Source organism: Hyperolius riggenbachi, chromosome 1 (assembly GCF_040937935.1).
Source record: "Hyperolius riggenbachi isolate aHypRig1 chromosome 1, aHypRig1.pri, whole genome shotgun sequence".
NCBI classification, from domain to species: Eukaryota; Metazoa; Chordata; class Amphibia; order Anura; family Hyperoliidae; genus Hyperolius; species Hyperolius riggenbachi.
This window is the reverse complement of record NC_090646.1, coordinates 514,466,524-514,484,170: the sequence shown is the minus strand read 5'-3', so window position 1 is coordinate 514,484,170 and position 17,647 is coordinate 514,466,524. Positions and strand designations below refer to the sequence as shown.

General features: G+C 45.5%; 1 protein-coding gene across 3 annotated transcripts in view; it reads left to right on the top strand.

Annotated features, from left to right (window-relative positions):
- Positions 1–17,647, top strand: part of RSRC2 (arginine and serine rich coiled-coil 2) — a 39,421-nt gene that overhangs the window by 8,334 nt on the left and 13,440 nt on the right. For 2 of the 3 annotated variants that reach the window (XM_068244161.1, XM_068244167.1), the window contains exons 4-8: positions 3,107–3,294; positions 9,306–9,437; positions 11,279–11,407; positions 11,637–11,716; positions 15,774–16,006. In XM_068244161.1, coding sequence (XP_068100262.1) covers positions 3,107–3,294; positions 9,306–9,437; positions 11,279–11,407; positions 11,637–11,716; positions 15,774–16,006 — 762 coding nt within the window. Of the gene's footprint in view, positions 1–3,084; positions 3,295–9,305; positions 9,438–11,278; positions 11,408–11,636; positions 11,717–15,773; positions 16,007–17,647 lie in introns of all 3 variants that reach the window. The other variant, XM_068244174.1, reaches the window with a different exon arrangement.

Here is a 17,647-nt window from a genome sequence, read left to right as displayed (position 1 = left end):
ATTTGTGGCCATAAATCAGCATCTGTTACTCGAACTGATAAACGCGCAGGCCGGAGAAGGCAGTGTGAGCTACAGAAGACGTTGTAGTATGTGGCTTCAGGCAGAACTGGACTGAGGCTGAGACGGGGGACTTCAGAGTACATTAGGTACTCACACTTTGTTAGAGGGACACATTTTGTTTTTACAGAGATATATTCAGACTTTAATGTCTGGAAGTTTGATCAGGAGCCTTGGTGCAATTAAAATTTTCCTGTAGAAATCTGATCAAGATTGGATATTACTTTGGTGCATCTCTGCACCCTTATTGCTTTTATGATCTAATGTTGGATTGTCTGGACAGTATTGCCCTGAGTATGGCAACCCTAAACCGTACATGTACTGGTATATGAAAATTTCTGACATCCAGTGCATTCTAGAAATGGGTGTTTGGAAAAGCGGACATGCTATGATATGCATACCTGAGCTTTGTCATTCATAACTAGAGGCAAGTTGTCAATCATTTTAAATATTGCCAATTTCCTTTTGTCTGCTTGCTTTTTGCTCATGCCTAATTTCTGTGTCTGAGGGGGGAAAAAGAGCCAGTTAGGTGCAGTAGAGCGGTAACTGAATGGTTAAAAAGTGGGCATAGATGGGCCTTATGGGATCCTAAACCTGCCACAGCTCTTTGGGACAGATTTATCAAATCAAAGCATTACCAACAGCTTTTTTTTCTTAAACTGTCCCCCCTGCAGGGGGGAGTGTTCTGCACATTTGTAAGAAGCTCCCCAATGCTTTCTTAAAGGACTTACGAGGATAAATGTTGGGCCCCCCCCCCCAAAAAAAAAGTTAGATACCAGCATAACTTTGGAGGACACGAAGGACGCCGTTCGTGCCCTTCCGCCGCTCATAGCCCCCAAACACACACCCCCGAACGGCTCATGACCCCACGGCCAAGGTTGGGCTCTCTTGCCTGCATAAAGATGGTCGCTGGCCGCGGCTGCGCACTCCGCATAGCCGCTAGTGCGGCTGCGCAGCTCTAGGGCCAACCCCCCGATCCATGCAACAGGCTGTTTCCTGTATCGTGAATCGGGGGGGTTGGCCCTAGAGCTGCGCAGCCGCACTAGCGGCTATGCGGAGTGCGCAACTGTAGCCATCGCCGGCGGCCATCTTTATGCAGGCAGGAGAGCCCGACCCTGGCCGCGGGGTCGTGAGCCGTTCGGGGGGGCTATGAGTAGCGGGGACCCGGCGGAATGGCACGGACTCCTCCGTGTCCTCCAAAGTTATGCAGGTATCTAACTTTTTGGGGGGGGGGGGGGGGGGCATTTGGCCTCGTAAGTCCTTTAAGTGAAGGGAGATTGCGGCAGTTCTGAGAGTTTTCCTTAGATTAAGAACAGCGCAGAACTGTCCCTGAAGAAGTGGGTAATACCACTTCTTAACTACACAGAGCAGGTTTACGCTGACACTTCATAGCTTCCTTTTTTTATTTACTGCCATCTACCCACACTCATTTGTTACTGAGGTGATCTCCCCTTCACCCTGGTGATGTTGATTTGTTTAAGAAAAAGAGGGAATTGTGGACGAGTGTGTGGAGAATTGACTGCTTAGAGCAGGCTTTCTCAACCAGGGTTCCTTGAGGACTCTGCAGGGGTTCCCTGGCATTTTACCCCATCATGGGGGGGGGGGAAGTATAATAAAGCACACTATAATAGGTGGTACGGTAACAAGAAGCACTAAATTGGGGGGTCAGGAGACAGTATACTGAGTGGCAGTGTAATAGGGGGTAGTGAAATTAGCAGCCTAACCTATTTAAAGACCATGCCTCCTGAAAAATAAATGTAGGGGTTTCTCGAGACCAAAAAATTGTTTGAAGGGGTTCTTTGAGATCCAAAAGTTATTTACAGGGTTCCTCCAAGGTAAAAATGTTGAGAAAGACTGGCTTAGAGCATGTGAAAAATGTGTGTAAAAGACAGAGCAGACATCGGGATTATTTGAGAATGAAAGTTTAGGAGAGAAATTACAGCCTGGGCTGCTTGTGTCCCAGATGGATAAACAAACAAGTCATACACTGTTGTTTGTTTGTCTGAGACACTGTTCTAGCTCCTCCTCACTTAGAACAGTTTAGGAAGGAAACAGCGCCATCTAGTGGCTTTTTAAGGTGCCTGAGACAGTTCTGCACGGAGTTCTACAAGCCTACCAGCATTTTGTCTCAGACACTCTTGATAAATCTGGCCCTTTGTCTCCACTATCTTATAGCCTTTTTCTCAAGCCACCTCCATACATTCCTTCTTTCTGATGCTTCTAGTGCCTTTAAATTATGACCCCGTCTTCTACTTTTGCTAACACTATCTGTTACTATTAATAAGTAGATACTGGTTTTATAAGTAGCATGTCCTGTTGTGCTACCTTCCTTGATTTCGTACATCACTTGAGTGCTTAGTGGCTATGCAGCTCTCTCTCTCTCTCTCTCTCTCTCTCTTCCCCCCCCCCCCCCTCTCTCTCTCTTCCCCCCCCCCCCCCCCCCCCCCCCCCCCCCATATAATATGCTGCCTGCACTGTGAGTGATTAAGCCATGTCAGGAGAGAAGACTATTATGCAATGGCGAAAGATATTAGAAAAACTATTGCAGCCATTGAGTACCTGGGAGATGTGGGCCACCACCTGCATGTTGCCTGCTATCGTGTGAGCAAAGTGGTACATGATGGGCTTGTGCAATAACTGTTTTATAGGATTATATCATAAGGGCTGATGCTTTCTTGTCCGTGATGCATGATTTCAGATTTTCACCAGTAGGTGGCACTTCAAGTAATGTCTCTTGTTGCAGCAATCTATTTATGGACAACTTACAGGGGGACTTCCTGTTACAATATGGCTCATCCTACTTAAACTAGGACTTTCCTTTTAATATCTTGCAGATTTGTGAATTTAGGGTAGTTTCCTTTATATACACCAGCACGTTTCCTTTAGTACCTGACACATTGTGGAAATTCAACACTGAAGCTGTGGTTTAAGCTTAATATTTGACTAAGGTTTCACGTTACTTCACAGCCTATGTCAGTCATTTGACATTTTATACTAACTATCTTTGTTGCACTATTTTCCTGAAAGAACCAACTTCTTCTTAAAACAGGTTCGAAGGCATGGGTCCAAAGAGAAATCTTCAAAGAAATACCGTATGGATGACGCTATGGACAGAGATCATTCAGACAGAGTGAGGGAACGGCTTAATTCTTCAGAAAATGGGGAGGAAAAACACCGCCGGAAGGATCGGAGACCTTCTAGAGGGAAAAGTCATTCCAGGTCTCGTTCACGTGATAGGTAAATGTCCGTCAGGTCCTATTTAATTGAGCTTATATCTTGACAATTCAGTGTTTTACAAGCTATGGTTCTAGCTAGTTTAGAGTAGACATGAACTTATGCACAGGACAGATAGAGAGCATTGAGAAATGCACACTGTATGTATTTAGAGAGTTTAGCATCTCTAATTCTCCCTCATTTGTGCCTAATTAGACTTGTGTCTTAGACTTCTCTAAGTTGTAATTTGATCTGAGCTGAGTCAGCTAGCTGTCAGGCAGAGCAGCTAATTGGTAAACACAGGATGTTAACATATGTCTGCTTCCATAAGAGCAGGATGTAGAAACTCTGCTGATTTATTGCAGGATTTGTATCAGCTGTAACAAAGATGTTTTTCTTTAAAGTTTAGTATGTTGTTGCTTATCTTTTAAACAGAGAGGATGTTCTGAGTTCCAGTCCACTTTAAAAATTGATAAAATCTTGAGTTTTTAAGTACACCTGAAAGTAATCTCTTGCCTAAACTTTCTTTAGCTCTTTCTGCTGTGCCCAAGATTAATGCTAATAAAAAACAGAAAACAAATTATCACCAATAACTTATTGTCCTAAAAGTGATCCTAAAGGCTCGTACACACACACCGTACTAAAGGCAACGACTGGTCCGTCGTCACCTCCCGCTGGGCGGGTTTTCAGCAGACAGTACAGTGTGTGTACTGTCTGTTGGCGGACTGATAAGGCTGTTTCTGAACGATCCGCCCGGCGGATTGTAAGCCTTTGGGCAGGGCCCTCCTCCTTTTGTGTCCAACCTGATCATGCACCTCCATTACTGTGAACCCATGCTAGGCATCTGAGTGAACCTAACTTGCCTAATCTCCATGCTCCATCCAGTGACTAAGCATTACCTTGTACTCATACTGTGCTGCATGATCTGATCTTTCTTGTATTCAGGTATTGTTATTTTGCTGTATGTCACCCTTAAATATTGTATGTATCCCTATTTATTGTCCAGCGCTGCGTAATATGTTGGCACTTTATAAATACAATAAATAAATAATAAATAAATAATCATAAGAGAAAGGAAAAGAGATTGGGCTGCTTGAGTACCTCCCACCGGAAATCCATGACCAATCACCTCACCATCACCTGCTGTAACAGCTCTTCACACGCAAGCAAAGGCCAATCATCAATCTCCACTCACTCAGGAACTACTTGTACCTATGTTGTTATACCACGGACCATATGTTATCAATTCTCAGTAGGCAATTATGGTTCTTGTAAGTCGGGCAATAAAGAGGGAGGGCTGTATTAACTGCTTCCAGTAATTCAGAGGGTAGTCTATCCCCTTTCCAAACTCTTAGGGCCCGTTTCCACTAGGGCGGTTTCGCTGGCGATTCTGCAGTTTCCCCGCACATGATTCGCACGGGGAAACTCTGCCATAGGGGATGACGGCGCAGCGGCGGAATCGTTTGCGGGAGCGATTCGTCCGGAACCCCCGCAGAATTCGCCGCGGAGGCTGCGAATCCCATAGCTCATGGGATTCGCCTGCGATCCCGCCCACCGGCTCAGTGCGGCGTGCGTCTGCGAGACGCACGCCGCACTAGTGGAGACGAGCCCTAAAACCCTCCTGGCGGTCTATTAAAAACCGCCAGGGGGCAGCGCAGCAGTTTTTGTTTGTTTTTTTTTAAATCATGTAGCGAGCCCAGGGCGCGCTACATGATAGCCACTGTGCAGCGGCATCCCCCCACCCGCTTCGAGCGCCTCCGGCGATCAGGAAATCCCGGGATGACGTCACCGATGTCGTGACGTCATTGGGAGTCCCGATCCACCCCTCAGTGCTGCCTGCACTGATTGGCCGGGCAGCGCACGGGGTCTTGGGGAGGGAGGGGGGGGGTGGAGCGACGGCTAATCGGAATCGGAGCGGCGGCGATGAGAATGCACACGCAGCTAGTAAAGTGCTAGCTGCGTGTTAAAAAATTATGCAAATCGGCCCAGCAGGGCCTGAGAAATCTGGGGTTACCGCCAGGAAGGTTAATATCTTTGTGGGCATGGTAACAGAGGGCGTATGAGATATTGGGCATGTTTACTAGAAGGCGTCTCATCCTACAAACCCAATAATGCCACCCTAGTAGAACAGGATAGGTAAAAAGATAATACTGTATATCTATAATAATAGTAAACATTTCTTCCCAAAAGGGTTGTATATGTATAAAGCTCCAGAACTTACGAAAGAATGTTCCTGTCTCCATCAGACATCTAAGGCAGAGTTCACTATTTGTGCTGCTGATCTTGTGCATCCTCTCAGGAGTTAGATAGGTCCTATGAAGGAATTTGACCTGAACTCATCTTGCATCATTTCTTACTCATGCTATATTACTGCTAAGGGGTAGAACAAGAGAAGGGGAGGAAGTTGGTTAAACCCACCAAGGTTCATTTGATTGGTTTATTTTCACGCCGCATATTCTTGCATAATCTTGCATCAACACAGAATTGCATCTCTTTAGCCATCCATGTTTGTGAGGAAACTGGTTTTTGAAAGAGTAGAACATTTATAGAGAGCCCGAGGTGGGTTAAAAAAAAAAAAAAAAATAAAAACAAAAAGTAGGCTACCTGATCCGGAGGGCTGAGCGGATCAGGTAGCCGCAAAAAACGCCGCTCCCGTAGGCCGTAATGGCCCACTTTAGCTTTGGTGACCTCCTGGGTCACGTCGCTGCACTGAGAGACTGTGTGTCTCTCTCATAGCGAGCAGGGGGTGCAGCCGGGGAAAGGTGCCCAATGGCTGCTCTGGAAACCCTGCAGGAACACCCCTGGCGGGCGTTTGAACAGGGATCCCCTCTGTTAACCTCCAAGATGGCGACAAATATTTGTCGCTAACCTTGGGGGAGGGCAGAGAGCGGCGGCGTTGGGGACACCGAGGCATGTTATGAGGCAGAGAACATGCCTCTGTGTCCCATCTACCCACCTCGGGTTTTCTTTAAGTTACTTCAGCAAGCAGAGAAGTAGGAGGCGCTCAAGTGATCAGTAGCACAATGGTTATATGCATATAAGATAGGTGTCAGCCTTCTCTAACCACTTAAGCCCAAGTGGACAAGTATATTTGTCCAGCAGGAGCCGCTTAGCGGCAATCTGGATGAATATATTCGTCCAGCGGTAGGTGGGTGCTTGCAGCAGTCGAGTGCACACTCGTTTTCCTCCGCTATTACAAGGGAGTGATTACTAAAGGGGAAAGAGTGTTCCCCTAAAACAACTGATCCCCTATAAATCAATCTACATGTCTTCAATCACGAGGCATGTTGATATGATTCATAAAAACATAACTTCAAGTGGAGATCCAGTGAACACCTGCCAATACGAACCTCCATCCCTCTGCTATGTCAGGGACTCGCTGTACTGTGCCCATGCAGATGACGACACAGGGACAAATGGAGGACACAAATGGGCATAGAGGAGGATACTAGTTGGACACAAAGGGGCATATGGGACACAAGGACAGGGGCGGACACATGGGGACATTAGGAGAGAGGAGGACACTGAGACACGAGGTACAAGGGGGCATGAGATGCAAAGGGAGCATAATCCACAAGATGCTGCTTCACCATGGATGCACCAGGTTTTTTAACCCTGGTTTTTGCCCTCTACACCTAGGTGCGTCTTCTAGTCCGAAAAAACAGTAAATGGCTACCTTAGGGACTAAACTTTTTTTTTTATATATATGTATGTTGCAAGAGTATATTACTGTTATCTTTTGCCTATATGGACTCGTAATTATTGGTTGGTTCAAAACAATAAAATATTGGCACCATACATTGTACTAGGGAAAGATTTTAAATGTTGCAATAGCTGGGACAAGTGGGCAAATAAAATGTGTGGATTTCATGCACAGTAGAACTTCATGTATTTTTTTTTTTTTTTTTTTAACTATAATGGGCGAAAACAAATAATTTTTTTCCACTTTTTTTTTTCTTGTTACTGTTAAAATGCATTTAGAATAAAGTGTCTCTTAGCAAAATGTGCCACCCAAAGAAAGCCTAATTGGTGGCAAAAAAGATAATTGTTTTGTTGTGATAAATGGTAATAAAGTTATTGGCGAATGAATGGAAGGGGCACTGACGGGAAAATTGCTTCTGTCCTGAGGTGAAAACACCTGCGAGCTGAAGTGGTTAATAATGACTAGTTAGATCATTCACATGGGTATTTAGATTAATGAATGGGAACTGCGTTCTCATTCATTCATCTCCCCTCTTATGGGCGGTGGGCATGTGTGGGCGGCCTGATTGCGCGCACGCCGTCCTACATCTGAGAATGATCTGTGGGCCAGATTTATCAAAGCATTACCGACTGTTTTTTCTTCTTAACCTCCTTGCCGGTTATCCCGAGGATTTCTCAGGCCCCGCTGGGCCGATTTTTCACAATTTTTATTGCACGCAGCTAGCACTTTGCTACCTGCGTGCATATCTCGATCGCCGCCGATTTGCAGCCGCGCTGCCCCCATGGCGACGGGGGAAGCCGAGCAGGAAATCCTGTTCTGAACCGGATTTCCTGCTTGCAAGGAGCGGCGATCGGAGTAGGTAGGGGGATGCCGCTTGTCAGCGGCTATCATGTAGCTAGCGCAAGGCTAGCTACGTGAATTACAACAATTTTTTTTAAAAAGTGCTTTGCCGCCCCCTTGCCGACATAATTGGAATGGCAAGGGGGTTAAACTGTCTTTACCAGCAGGGGGGAGTGCTCCCCAATGCTTTCTTAATCAGGAACTCCAGCCTAAAGAAACATACTGTCATTAAGTTACATTAGTTATGTTAATTAAAATAGATAGGTAATGTCTCTTACCCAAACTGTTTTAAAAGAACAGGCAAATGTTTGATTTCATGGTGGCAGCCATCTTTTTGAAAGGAAGTTGAAAGGAGGTGACAGGGAGCATGAGACACAGTTCCAACTGTCCTGAGTCCTGAGCACCTCTCCCAGTTGCTAGGCAACGTGAACAACATAGGAAATCCCATCATGCTCTGCACAGCATCAGGGGGAAAAAAGCCTGGGCTTTTTTTCTTTGCTGGGTGGAGCTTAGCTAAAAATGCAGCTAAAAATGACGCTTTGGTAAGAAAAACAAAATTCTGATGCTGTGAAACTGTTAAAGAAACACCAAGCCTTTTCAGTTCTGCTGAGTAGATTTTTAGTCCAGAGGTTCACTTTAAGTGAAGGGAGATTGTAGCAGTTCTGAGAGTTTTTCCTTAGATTAAGAACAGCGCAGAACTGTCCCTGAATAAGAAGTGGCTAATACCACTTCTTAACCCCGCAGAGCAGGTTTACGCTGACACCTCATAGCTTCCTTTTTTAATTTACTGCCATCTACCCACACTCATTTGTTACTGAGGTGAACTCCCCTTCACCCTGGTGATGTTTATTTGTTTAAGAAAAGGAGGGGAGTGTGTGGAGAATTGACTGCTTAGAGCATGTTAAAAATGTGTAAAAGACGGAGCAGACATTGGGATTATTTGAGAATGAAAGTTTTTAGGAGAGAAATTACAGCCTGGGCTGCTTGTGTCCCAGATGGATAAACAAACAAGTCATACACTGATGTGTTCATTTGTGTAAGACACTGTACTAGCTCCTCCTCACTTAGAACAGTTTAGGAAGGAAACAGCACCATCTAGTGGCTTCTTAAGGTGCCCGAGACAGTTCTTCATGGAGTTCTACACACCTACCAGCGTTTTGCCTTGATAAATCTGGCCCACTGTTTATAACAAAAACAGTGATCATTCTTGCTGCACAAGCACGGATTGGCTCAGGGGACTTCTCTCCCTTTCCACCAATCCCCCGTCTGCGTGACCATTGTGATTGCGCGCGCACTCCCGCAATGGGCGTGAGGCTCACGCCCATGCGGCTGAAATGGCTAAACTGCAAAAATATGAGTGCAGCACTTAGTATGTTCATAGCGAGTGTGTGAGTGGAATTTAGTTTTATACACAATACTATTTGGCTATGTTGAATGTTTAATTTTAGTCTACCTTAGATATAACAGTTTTTTTGTTTTTTTGCATTTAAAGACGTCGTCGTAGTAGGAGTCGTGAAAGGAGAAAATCCCGATCAAGAAGCAGAGAAAGAAAACGACGACCTCGTTCACGCTCAGGGTCAAGACCCAGGCACCGTCATAGGAGCCGCAGCCGAAGTAAAAGCCGGTATGTCTTGTGTGGTTTTTTTTTTTTTGTTTGTTTTTTTTTAAAGCAGATTTACATAGCATACAACAAAAACTTGTCCCCTATTCTGTATTGACCTTAGCGATCCCATTTGCTTTCTTCTAAAGTAATGGCCATCTGTGAAAAAAATGAGAAGGCTTCCCTGCATAGAATACAATGGTTAATATCAGGGCTTTGGAGTTGGAGTCGGAGTCAGAGCAATTTTGGGCACCTGGAATCAGTGGCTTCATAAACTGAGAAGTCGGAGGATTCTTGTACAAAATCCACTGCCCTGGTAAGTATTAGACTAAAGGTGGCCATACACTGGTCGATTTGCCATCAGAATTGACCAACAGATAGATCCCTCTCTGATCGAATCTGATCAGAGAAGGATCGTATGGCTGCCTTTACTGCTAACAGATTGTGAATCGATTTCAGCATGAAACCGATCACAATCTGTGGTGGTGCTGCCGCTGCCCCACCTCCCCCGCATACATTACTTGCTCCGCCGGCGCGTGTCACCGCTGTCTTCTGCGCTCTCGGCTCTGTGTACCGGCTGGCTTCACTTCTTTCTGTCCGGGGAAGTTTAAACAGTAGAGGGCGCTCTACTGTTTAAACTTCCTGCCGGGAAATGAAGACGTGAAGCCTGCTGGACTCTGAGCCCAGCGCGGAGACGGAGCATCGGTGACCGGGGGTATACGCGCCGGCGGAACAGGTAATTAACTGCGTCGGTCATTGGGCATTCGAACGCCGCCATCGACGCACTCCCGACCTGCCGGCGATCGAGCAAAATCTTCCGCACGGGCGGCTCGACGGGAATCGGCAGGAACGATTGATTTCGGACGGAAATCGATTGCACAACGATGTCACAGCAGATTCGATCACGGTGATCAAATCTGTATATCGGCGAGAAAATCGTTAGGTGTATGGGACCCTTAAGGAGTCTCGGAGCCGGAGCCATTTTGGGTACCTGGAGTTGGAGTCAGTGGTTTCATAAACTGAGTCGTCGGAGCTCAAGTCAGATGAGTTTTGTACCGACTTCACAGCCCTGGTTAATATACTGTATATTTTATCATTAAGTTTATTCAAAAAGTTATTCCGTAAAGAAAATGCTACGTGCTCTGCTAAAAGTAACTGAATCCTGCAGAGAAAATAACTGTCGAATCATCTGCGATTAAAAGAGAAAGCTGATACCTCTTTTCCCATGAGAAGTCTTTACCTTTTCTTGATTAGATCATTAGGGGGGGTCTGTACGACTGATATAGTGGTGAAATCACTCCCACAGTCCTGACAGTTTCCAGTCTATGAACCTTGTTGCATTGTGGGAAATAACATGTTTCCAAGTGCCAAGCAACCAGTATGTTCCTCTGTGCATATGTATATCTTTAAAGAAAAAATGTTTAGCCTATTGCAATATTAGTGGGTGTGGTTATAAATGTCAGTTGGTGCTGTCTGCCAGTAGTAAAGATGACATGCAGGCTGATTGTGGATCAAACAACATGAACAAATTACATGGCGAATTTCAATCATTTTTTGATATCTATTTTTTTAACTTCTCACTTTGCAATGTATTGATTTATTTTGTTCCTATTTTTGCTAAAGTTCCTTTTTGATGGTCCGATTTGCAATGTAACTGATAAGCTTCTAAGCAAAGTTAAATAGACTGTTAAGCTTTTCAGTAACGTTTTGCGAAATAACTGCTTTTCTGTAGACATTCTATCAGTGTGGCTAGGCAGTTGAAACAGTGAGAAAATTTTAATTATGGTGCCACTTTTTGAAGTGGATCGTTTTGCTGGCAGTATGGCATCCTGTTATCCTAATGTATAAGAATGTTCTTTCCTCAGGGAAAGAAAAAAGAAAATTGAGAAACCAAGACCCAGGCAAAGTAGAAGTCGAAGCCGTACGCCGACAACCCCACCAGTATTTAGGGGGAGAAATACTGCCATGGATGCTCAGGAAGCTTTGGCTAGAAGGTAAATTTTTTTTTTATTTTTTTTTATTTTATTTTTTTTTTATTGCATGCATTGGCAGCAGAAAAACCTTACAGTGCCCAATAAAGCAGATCTAATTATCTGTAATAGCAGATGTAATTTGCCTGAGGAAAGCTTTTAACATCTTTCGTATTACCAGATAGGTTTCCATGCATATAGATGCAGAATGTGTGCAACTTCACTTTAAATCACTTCACTTCTTTTATTTAAGGCTGGAGAGGGCTAAAAAACTACAGGAGCAGCGAGAAAAAGAAATGGTTGAAAAGCAGAAGCAACAAGAAATAGTCGCAGGTGAGCAGAAATTCTAAAGTGAATACCGTATTTTTCGGACTATAAGACGCACTTTTTTCTTCCCCAAAAGTGGGGAAAAGGGTGAAAAGTCAGTGCGTCTTATAGACCGAATGCTACAATTTTTTGACCTGTGCCTCCTTTCCGTGTTTTCTATCCCCATGTCTGCATGTCTCCCTGTGTTGCAGTGTCTGTGTGCCCCCGGTCCCAGAATCTGCGTGTCTCCATGTACTTAGTGTAATCGGTGTTTGCATGTGCCGGGTTGCGGGTTTCCCGATATCTTGTACGCATATTTGCAGCTGCCACTTATTTATTAGGCTTTCCTCGGCCTCCCAAATACTTAACTCTCTTGCAGCTTTGATCATCGTCTGGGCCAGCATGTCTCCCGGTACCGCTGGAGTTTGTATCAATCAGTCCCGGACGTGTTTGCCGAGAAAAGCACCAATCAGGCGGGGGCGCTAGCCTCAACCGCCAATCACGCTGTGCACAGCTCAGCAAGAGGGCGTTACCACCTCTGTCATTGGGGCCAATCACAGTGCCGCCCTCCTGATTGGTACATTTCTCTGCAAAGCCGTCCGGGACTTCCTGATTGATACAAACTGCAGCGGTACCGGGAGACGTGCTGGCCCGGACGATGATCAAAGCTGCAAGAGAGTTAAGTATTTGGGACGCCGAGGAAAGCCTAAGTGGCAGCTTCAAATATGCGTATAAGATATCGGGAAACCCGCAACCAGGAACGCGCAAACGCCGATTACACTAAGTACATGCAGACACGCAGATTACCGGGGGATACAGCGATGATCAAAGCAGAAAGAGATGTATGTATTTGAGACACGGGGGAACAGCCTGACTATGAATAAGTGGCAGCTGCATGTATGCATGACATCAGGACACGCAGACACCGGGGACATGGGGTACATACAGACACCAGATACTGGGACACAGGGGGACATGAAGACACTGGGACATGGGAGGCAGGCAGGCATTGGGACATAGGCGGACAGGCAGGCATTGGGACATAGGCGGACAGGCAGGCATTGGGACATAGGCGGACAGGCAGGCATTGGGACATAGGCGGACAGGCAGGCATTGGGACATAGGCGGACAGGCAGGCATTGGGACATAGGCGGGCAGGCAGGCATTGGGACATAGGCGGGCAGGCAGGCATTGGGACATAGGCGGGCAGGCAGGCATTGGGACATAGGCGGGCAGGCAGGCATTGGGACATAGGCGGGCAGGCAGGCATTGGGACATGGGGTAAATGCAGACACACAGATACTCGGACACAGGGGGACACAAAAACACTGGGGCATAGAGGGACAGGCAGGCACTGGGACATAGGACAGGCAGACACTTGGACATAGGATAGGCAGGCATTGGGACATGGGGTACATGCAGATACACAGTTACTGGGGCATAGGGGGACAGGCAGGCACTGGGGCATAGGGGGACAGGCAGGCACTGGGGCATAGGGGGACAGGCAGGCACTGGGGCATAGGGGGACAGGCAGGCACTGGGGCATAGGGGGACAGGCAGGCACTGGGGCATAGGGGGACAGGCAGGCACTGGGGCATAGGGGGACAGGCAGGCACTGGGGCATAGGGGGACAGGCAGGCACTGGGGCATAGGGGGACAGGCAGGCACGGGGACACAGGGATAGCAAACACCGGGCATGGAGGAAACAATGGCCAAGAGGGACAGAGCACAGGGTATAGGGCATCGGACACCAGGACAGAGGATATGGAGACAGAGGAAGGAGTAAAAAGAGGACACAGAGACACGAGTGGACCCAGGGGGCAGAGGACACAAGTGGTACAAAGGTCACAGAGGGACATAGGAGAACACAGGGGAGCACAAGAAGTGCAATAAAGACATAAGGAAGACATAATAGTTGGGGAAAAGGTCCATAAGACGCCCCTGCACCATGGACGCACTAGGTTTAGTATATTTTTTTTTTCACCCTGGTTTTTGCCCTCTAAACCTTGGTGCGTCTTATAGTCCAAAAAATACGGTAGTTAAAGGGACACTTAAGTCAAACAAAAAAAATGAGTTTTATTCACCTGGGGCTTCCAATAGCCCGCTGCAGCTGTCCGGTGCCCTCGCCATCTCCCTCCGATCCTCCTGGCCCCGCCGGCAGCCACTTCCTGTTTCGGTGACAGGAGCTGACAGGCTGGGGACGCGAGTGATTCTTCGCGTTCCTGGCCACAATAGCACCATCTATGCTGCTATAGCATATATCATATACCATATAGCAGCATAGAGGGTGCTAATGTGTCTGGGAACGCGAAGAATCACTCGCGTCCCCAGCCTGTCAGCTCCTGTCACCGAAACAGGAAGTGGCTGCTGGCGGGGCCAGGAGGATCGGAGGGAGACGGCTAGGGCGCCGGACAGCTGCAGGGGGCTATTGAAAGCCCTAGGTGAGTAAAACTCATTTTTTTTGTTTGACTTAAGTGTCCCTTTAACAAATCCTTCTTAAAGTGGACCCAAACCAAACATTTTTTTTAATTAAAAATATTTAGTTGCACCACTCTGACATACAAAGATAAATGAACACTCCTTCAAACCTATGAGCATTTCAGTGCATGCTTTTCACCCTTCTCTTTTTTCATAACTAGGGTTATACTGGGGGCAGCCATTAGCAATTCCTCCATTGCCTTACACCACCTACTCCACCAGTTTGCTGGATTTTGTCCCGGCAATTTGAAAGGAAGGGAGGGGTTCCTCCAATAAATGTAAAATATTTTATATTTGTCATCATCAAGCTGAAAAAAGGCTGCTATTTATTATTATAATTTAGAAAATAGATTTTATTTCTGAAATCCTTGTATTTTTAATTTGGGTCCACTTTAAAGGGAACCCGAGACCAGTAACAAAAGTTTTATACATACCTGGGGCTTCCTCCAGCCCCATCCGCACAGATCGCTCCTATGCTGCCCCCTTAGCCTTCTACAGCTCCGGTACCGGGTCCCATACCTTCGGCCAGTCTGCGCAAGAGAAGTGCGCCTTCTACATATCCGGCGGCTGCGATTAAACATCTCGTGGGTTTTATTTTATGTATTAACATTTACAAAGTGGATGTTTTATTGTCTCTACCCAATTGTAGTGTCTCAAGCATCCCAGAGCAAAAATACATGAACTATTGACTTTTTTCCCCTCTCTATCCCTTGCAGTTAGAAGCCCAGTTATTTGCTTAGGAAAGTGTTTTATAGCTTTAATTTTTCAGTGAGGGATGTTATAGCCCCAGTTGCACAGCTAGATATCAACTTTCAAGCAGGGGAGAAGAGAACATAAAAAAAAGTATAGCATAGGTGTTTGTGTTCCTGCGTACGTGTCTATCTTATCACATTGCATGTCATCTCGGGTACACTTTAAATATACGAATGGCAGGCATAGTTAAGGTGCGCAGAAAGGACTTTGTGTGGGAGTACAAGCAGTTCTGAACGTCAAAAGACTGAAGTGTAAAGAGGCATGTGGTACACAGAGGACTGAAGTATAAAATGTCATTTAAAGGACACCCGAGGTGACATAAGATAGATATGTGTATGTATAGTGCCAAGCACACAACTGTGCTGTGTTCATTTTTTATTTCTCTGGCTTCAAAAGTTAAAAATCAGGTATGCAAATGACAGTTTGTCTGTCTGGGTCGGGACTGGGTCAGACTCTAGCGTAACCCTCACTGATAAAGAATTACAACCATAAAATACATTTTCTGGCAGAAAATGGCTTCTGAGGGCAGGAAATGAATAAAAAAGGGTCAATGGCTAATAAATTTTAGCTCTGGCATACTTAAATTAATTTGTCATTGAGTAGAGACAATGGAACAGTAAAAACGTAAAAAGTAACTTTAAATACAAAATAAAACTGTGGGATATTTTTAGGAGTAGGAGGATAGATACAATTGTTTCATCCGTTTATTTTCACCTCGGGTGTCCTTTTAAGGGACTATCAATTTTTTTCCCCCTCTTTTTTTTTTTTTTTTTTTTTTTTTCACATGTACTGTAATAGAAATCTGTGTTGTAATGCTAATAACTCTCTCCTCTTCTTCTTTTCTGTTATGCAGTTGCTGCAGCAGGTGGAGGATCCGTCATCAATGTTGCAGCTTTGTTGGCCTCTGGAACACAGGTTACCCCTCAGATTGCAATGGCAGCCCAGATGGCTGCTTTACAGGCAAAGGCATTAGCAGAAACTGGCATTTCTGTTCCTAGCTATTATAACCCTGCAGCTGTAAACCCAATGAGGTTTGCTGAACAAGAGAAGAAGCGAAAGATGCTTTGGCAAGGCAAGAAGGAGGGGGTAAGAATTATGACTTTGTATTATCAACAATTCAGCTTTGGTCATAACTTTCAAATCTTCTGAAATGTTAACACCTACTACATGGATGTGGTAAAGCTGGCTGATTAGCCAATCAAAATTGGATGACAAAACAGAGAAGCGGACAAGCCCCATCAAAAAATTATATTGTTGTATATCAAGCTAATTCTAAAACAGAATAACAACCATTGTGTGCAGAAAGGCCAGCCATAACCGCAGCAATTTTGACACAAAGAAAAAGTTGGCCCTGCAAGAACCGCACCACAAGGTATTGGAGTACAAAAAGTAGCCTTTATTAAACCATACCAACAATAAAACCAGTTAAAAACAATCACACAGTATAGGTAATGCCCTCAAACATTGCACTGTAAGTGCTCAGTAATGCAGTAAAAAACACCTATTGTAAAACATAATGATACAGCTGCAAGCCAGTAGCAGTCTGGAAGTGAAGGGGTAAAAAAAAAGGGGGAGATCTGAGAATGGAAGTAGACCAACCTGTAAGGGTGAGGTGCACCGAGTAAAAGGGTGGTAAAGTGAAGTGAGAACCGGTATCCGAGGTGAAACGGAAATCCGAGTCAGGCAGCTGTACGAAGGGGCTAGTCTGTGGAGGCCTCCACAGACTAGTCCCTCCGTACAGCTGCCTGACTGGTAAGCTCTCCACTCACGCTTGACCCTTTGAGTCCAAATCTCTTCACTTTTTGGCCGATTTTGGTCCTTACACTCGGATTTCCGTTTCACCTCGGATACCGGTTCTCACTTCACTTTACCACCCTTTTTACTCGGTGCACCTCACCCTTACAGGTTGGTCTACTTCCATTCTCAGATCTTCCCCTTTTTTTTCTTTTACCCCTTCACTTCCAGACTGCTACTGGCTTGCAGCTGTATTATTATTTTTTACAATAGGTGTTTTTTACTGCATTACTGAGCACTTACAGTGCAATGTTTGAGGGCATTACCTATACTGTGTGATTGTTTTTAACTGGTTTTATTGTTGGTATAGTTTAATAAAGGCTACTTTTTGTACTCAAATACCTTGTGGTGCGGTTCTTGCAGGGCCAACTTCTTTTTCTTTGTGTCAATCAAAATTGGATGGCCAAGTTTACCACCTCCATGTAGTATGAGTGTCAACAGATATGGGGCTTGATTCACAAAGCGGTGCTAACTGTTTAGCACGGGTTTGCTAAACAGTTAGCACGCGAAGTGCCGTTCGTGGACTTTTGCGTGCTCAATTTGCCGCGATTCAGTCCGCGAACGGCACTTCACGTGCTAACTGTTTAGCACACCCGTGCTAAACAGTTAGCACCGCTTTGTGAATCAAGCCCCTTGAGTACTATGAACAGATTGCTTAGGTTAACCCTCGTACTACATAGAGGTGGTCTAATTGGTCAGTGATTGGCCAGTCACAATTGAAAGCATGTACCCATCTTAAATTAAATCAGAGAGAACTTTTAGGTGAAAAATGTGGATCCTTGCCTTGGGAGAGTTGCCCATCCTTCCGTTTCAGTACTGAGACCCCTGAAGTTCCATGGAGCTTGCCCACACTGCACAAACTGCGCAGTAGCATGGAGCTACCGCTCTAGCTCAGCGGAAAAAGCCAAGCCTGTGCAACTACGTGCTAGTGTG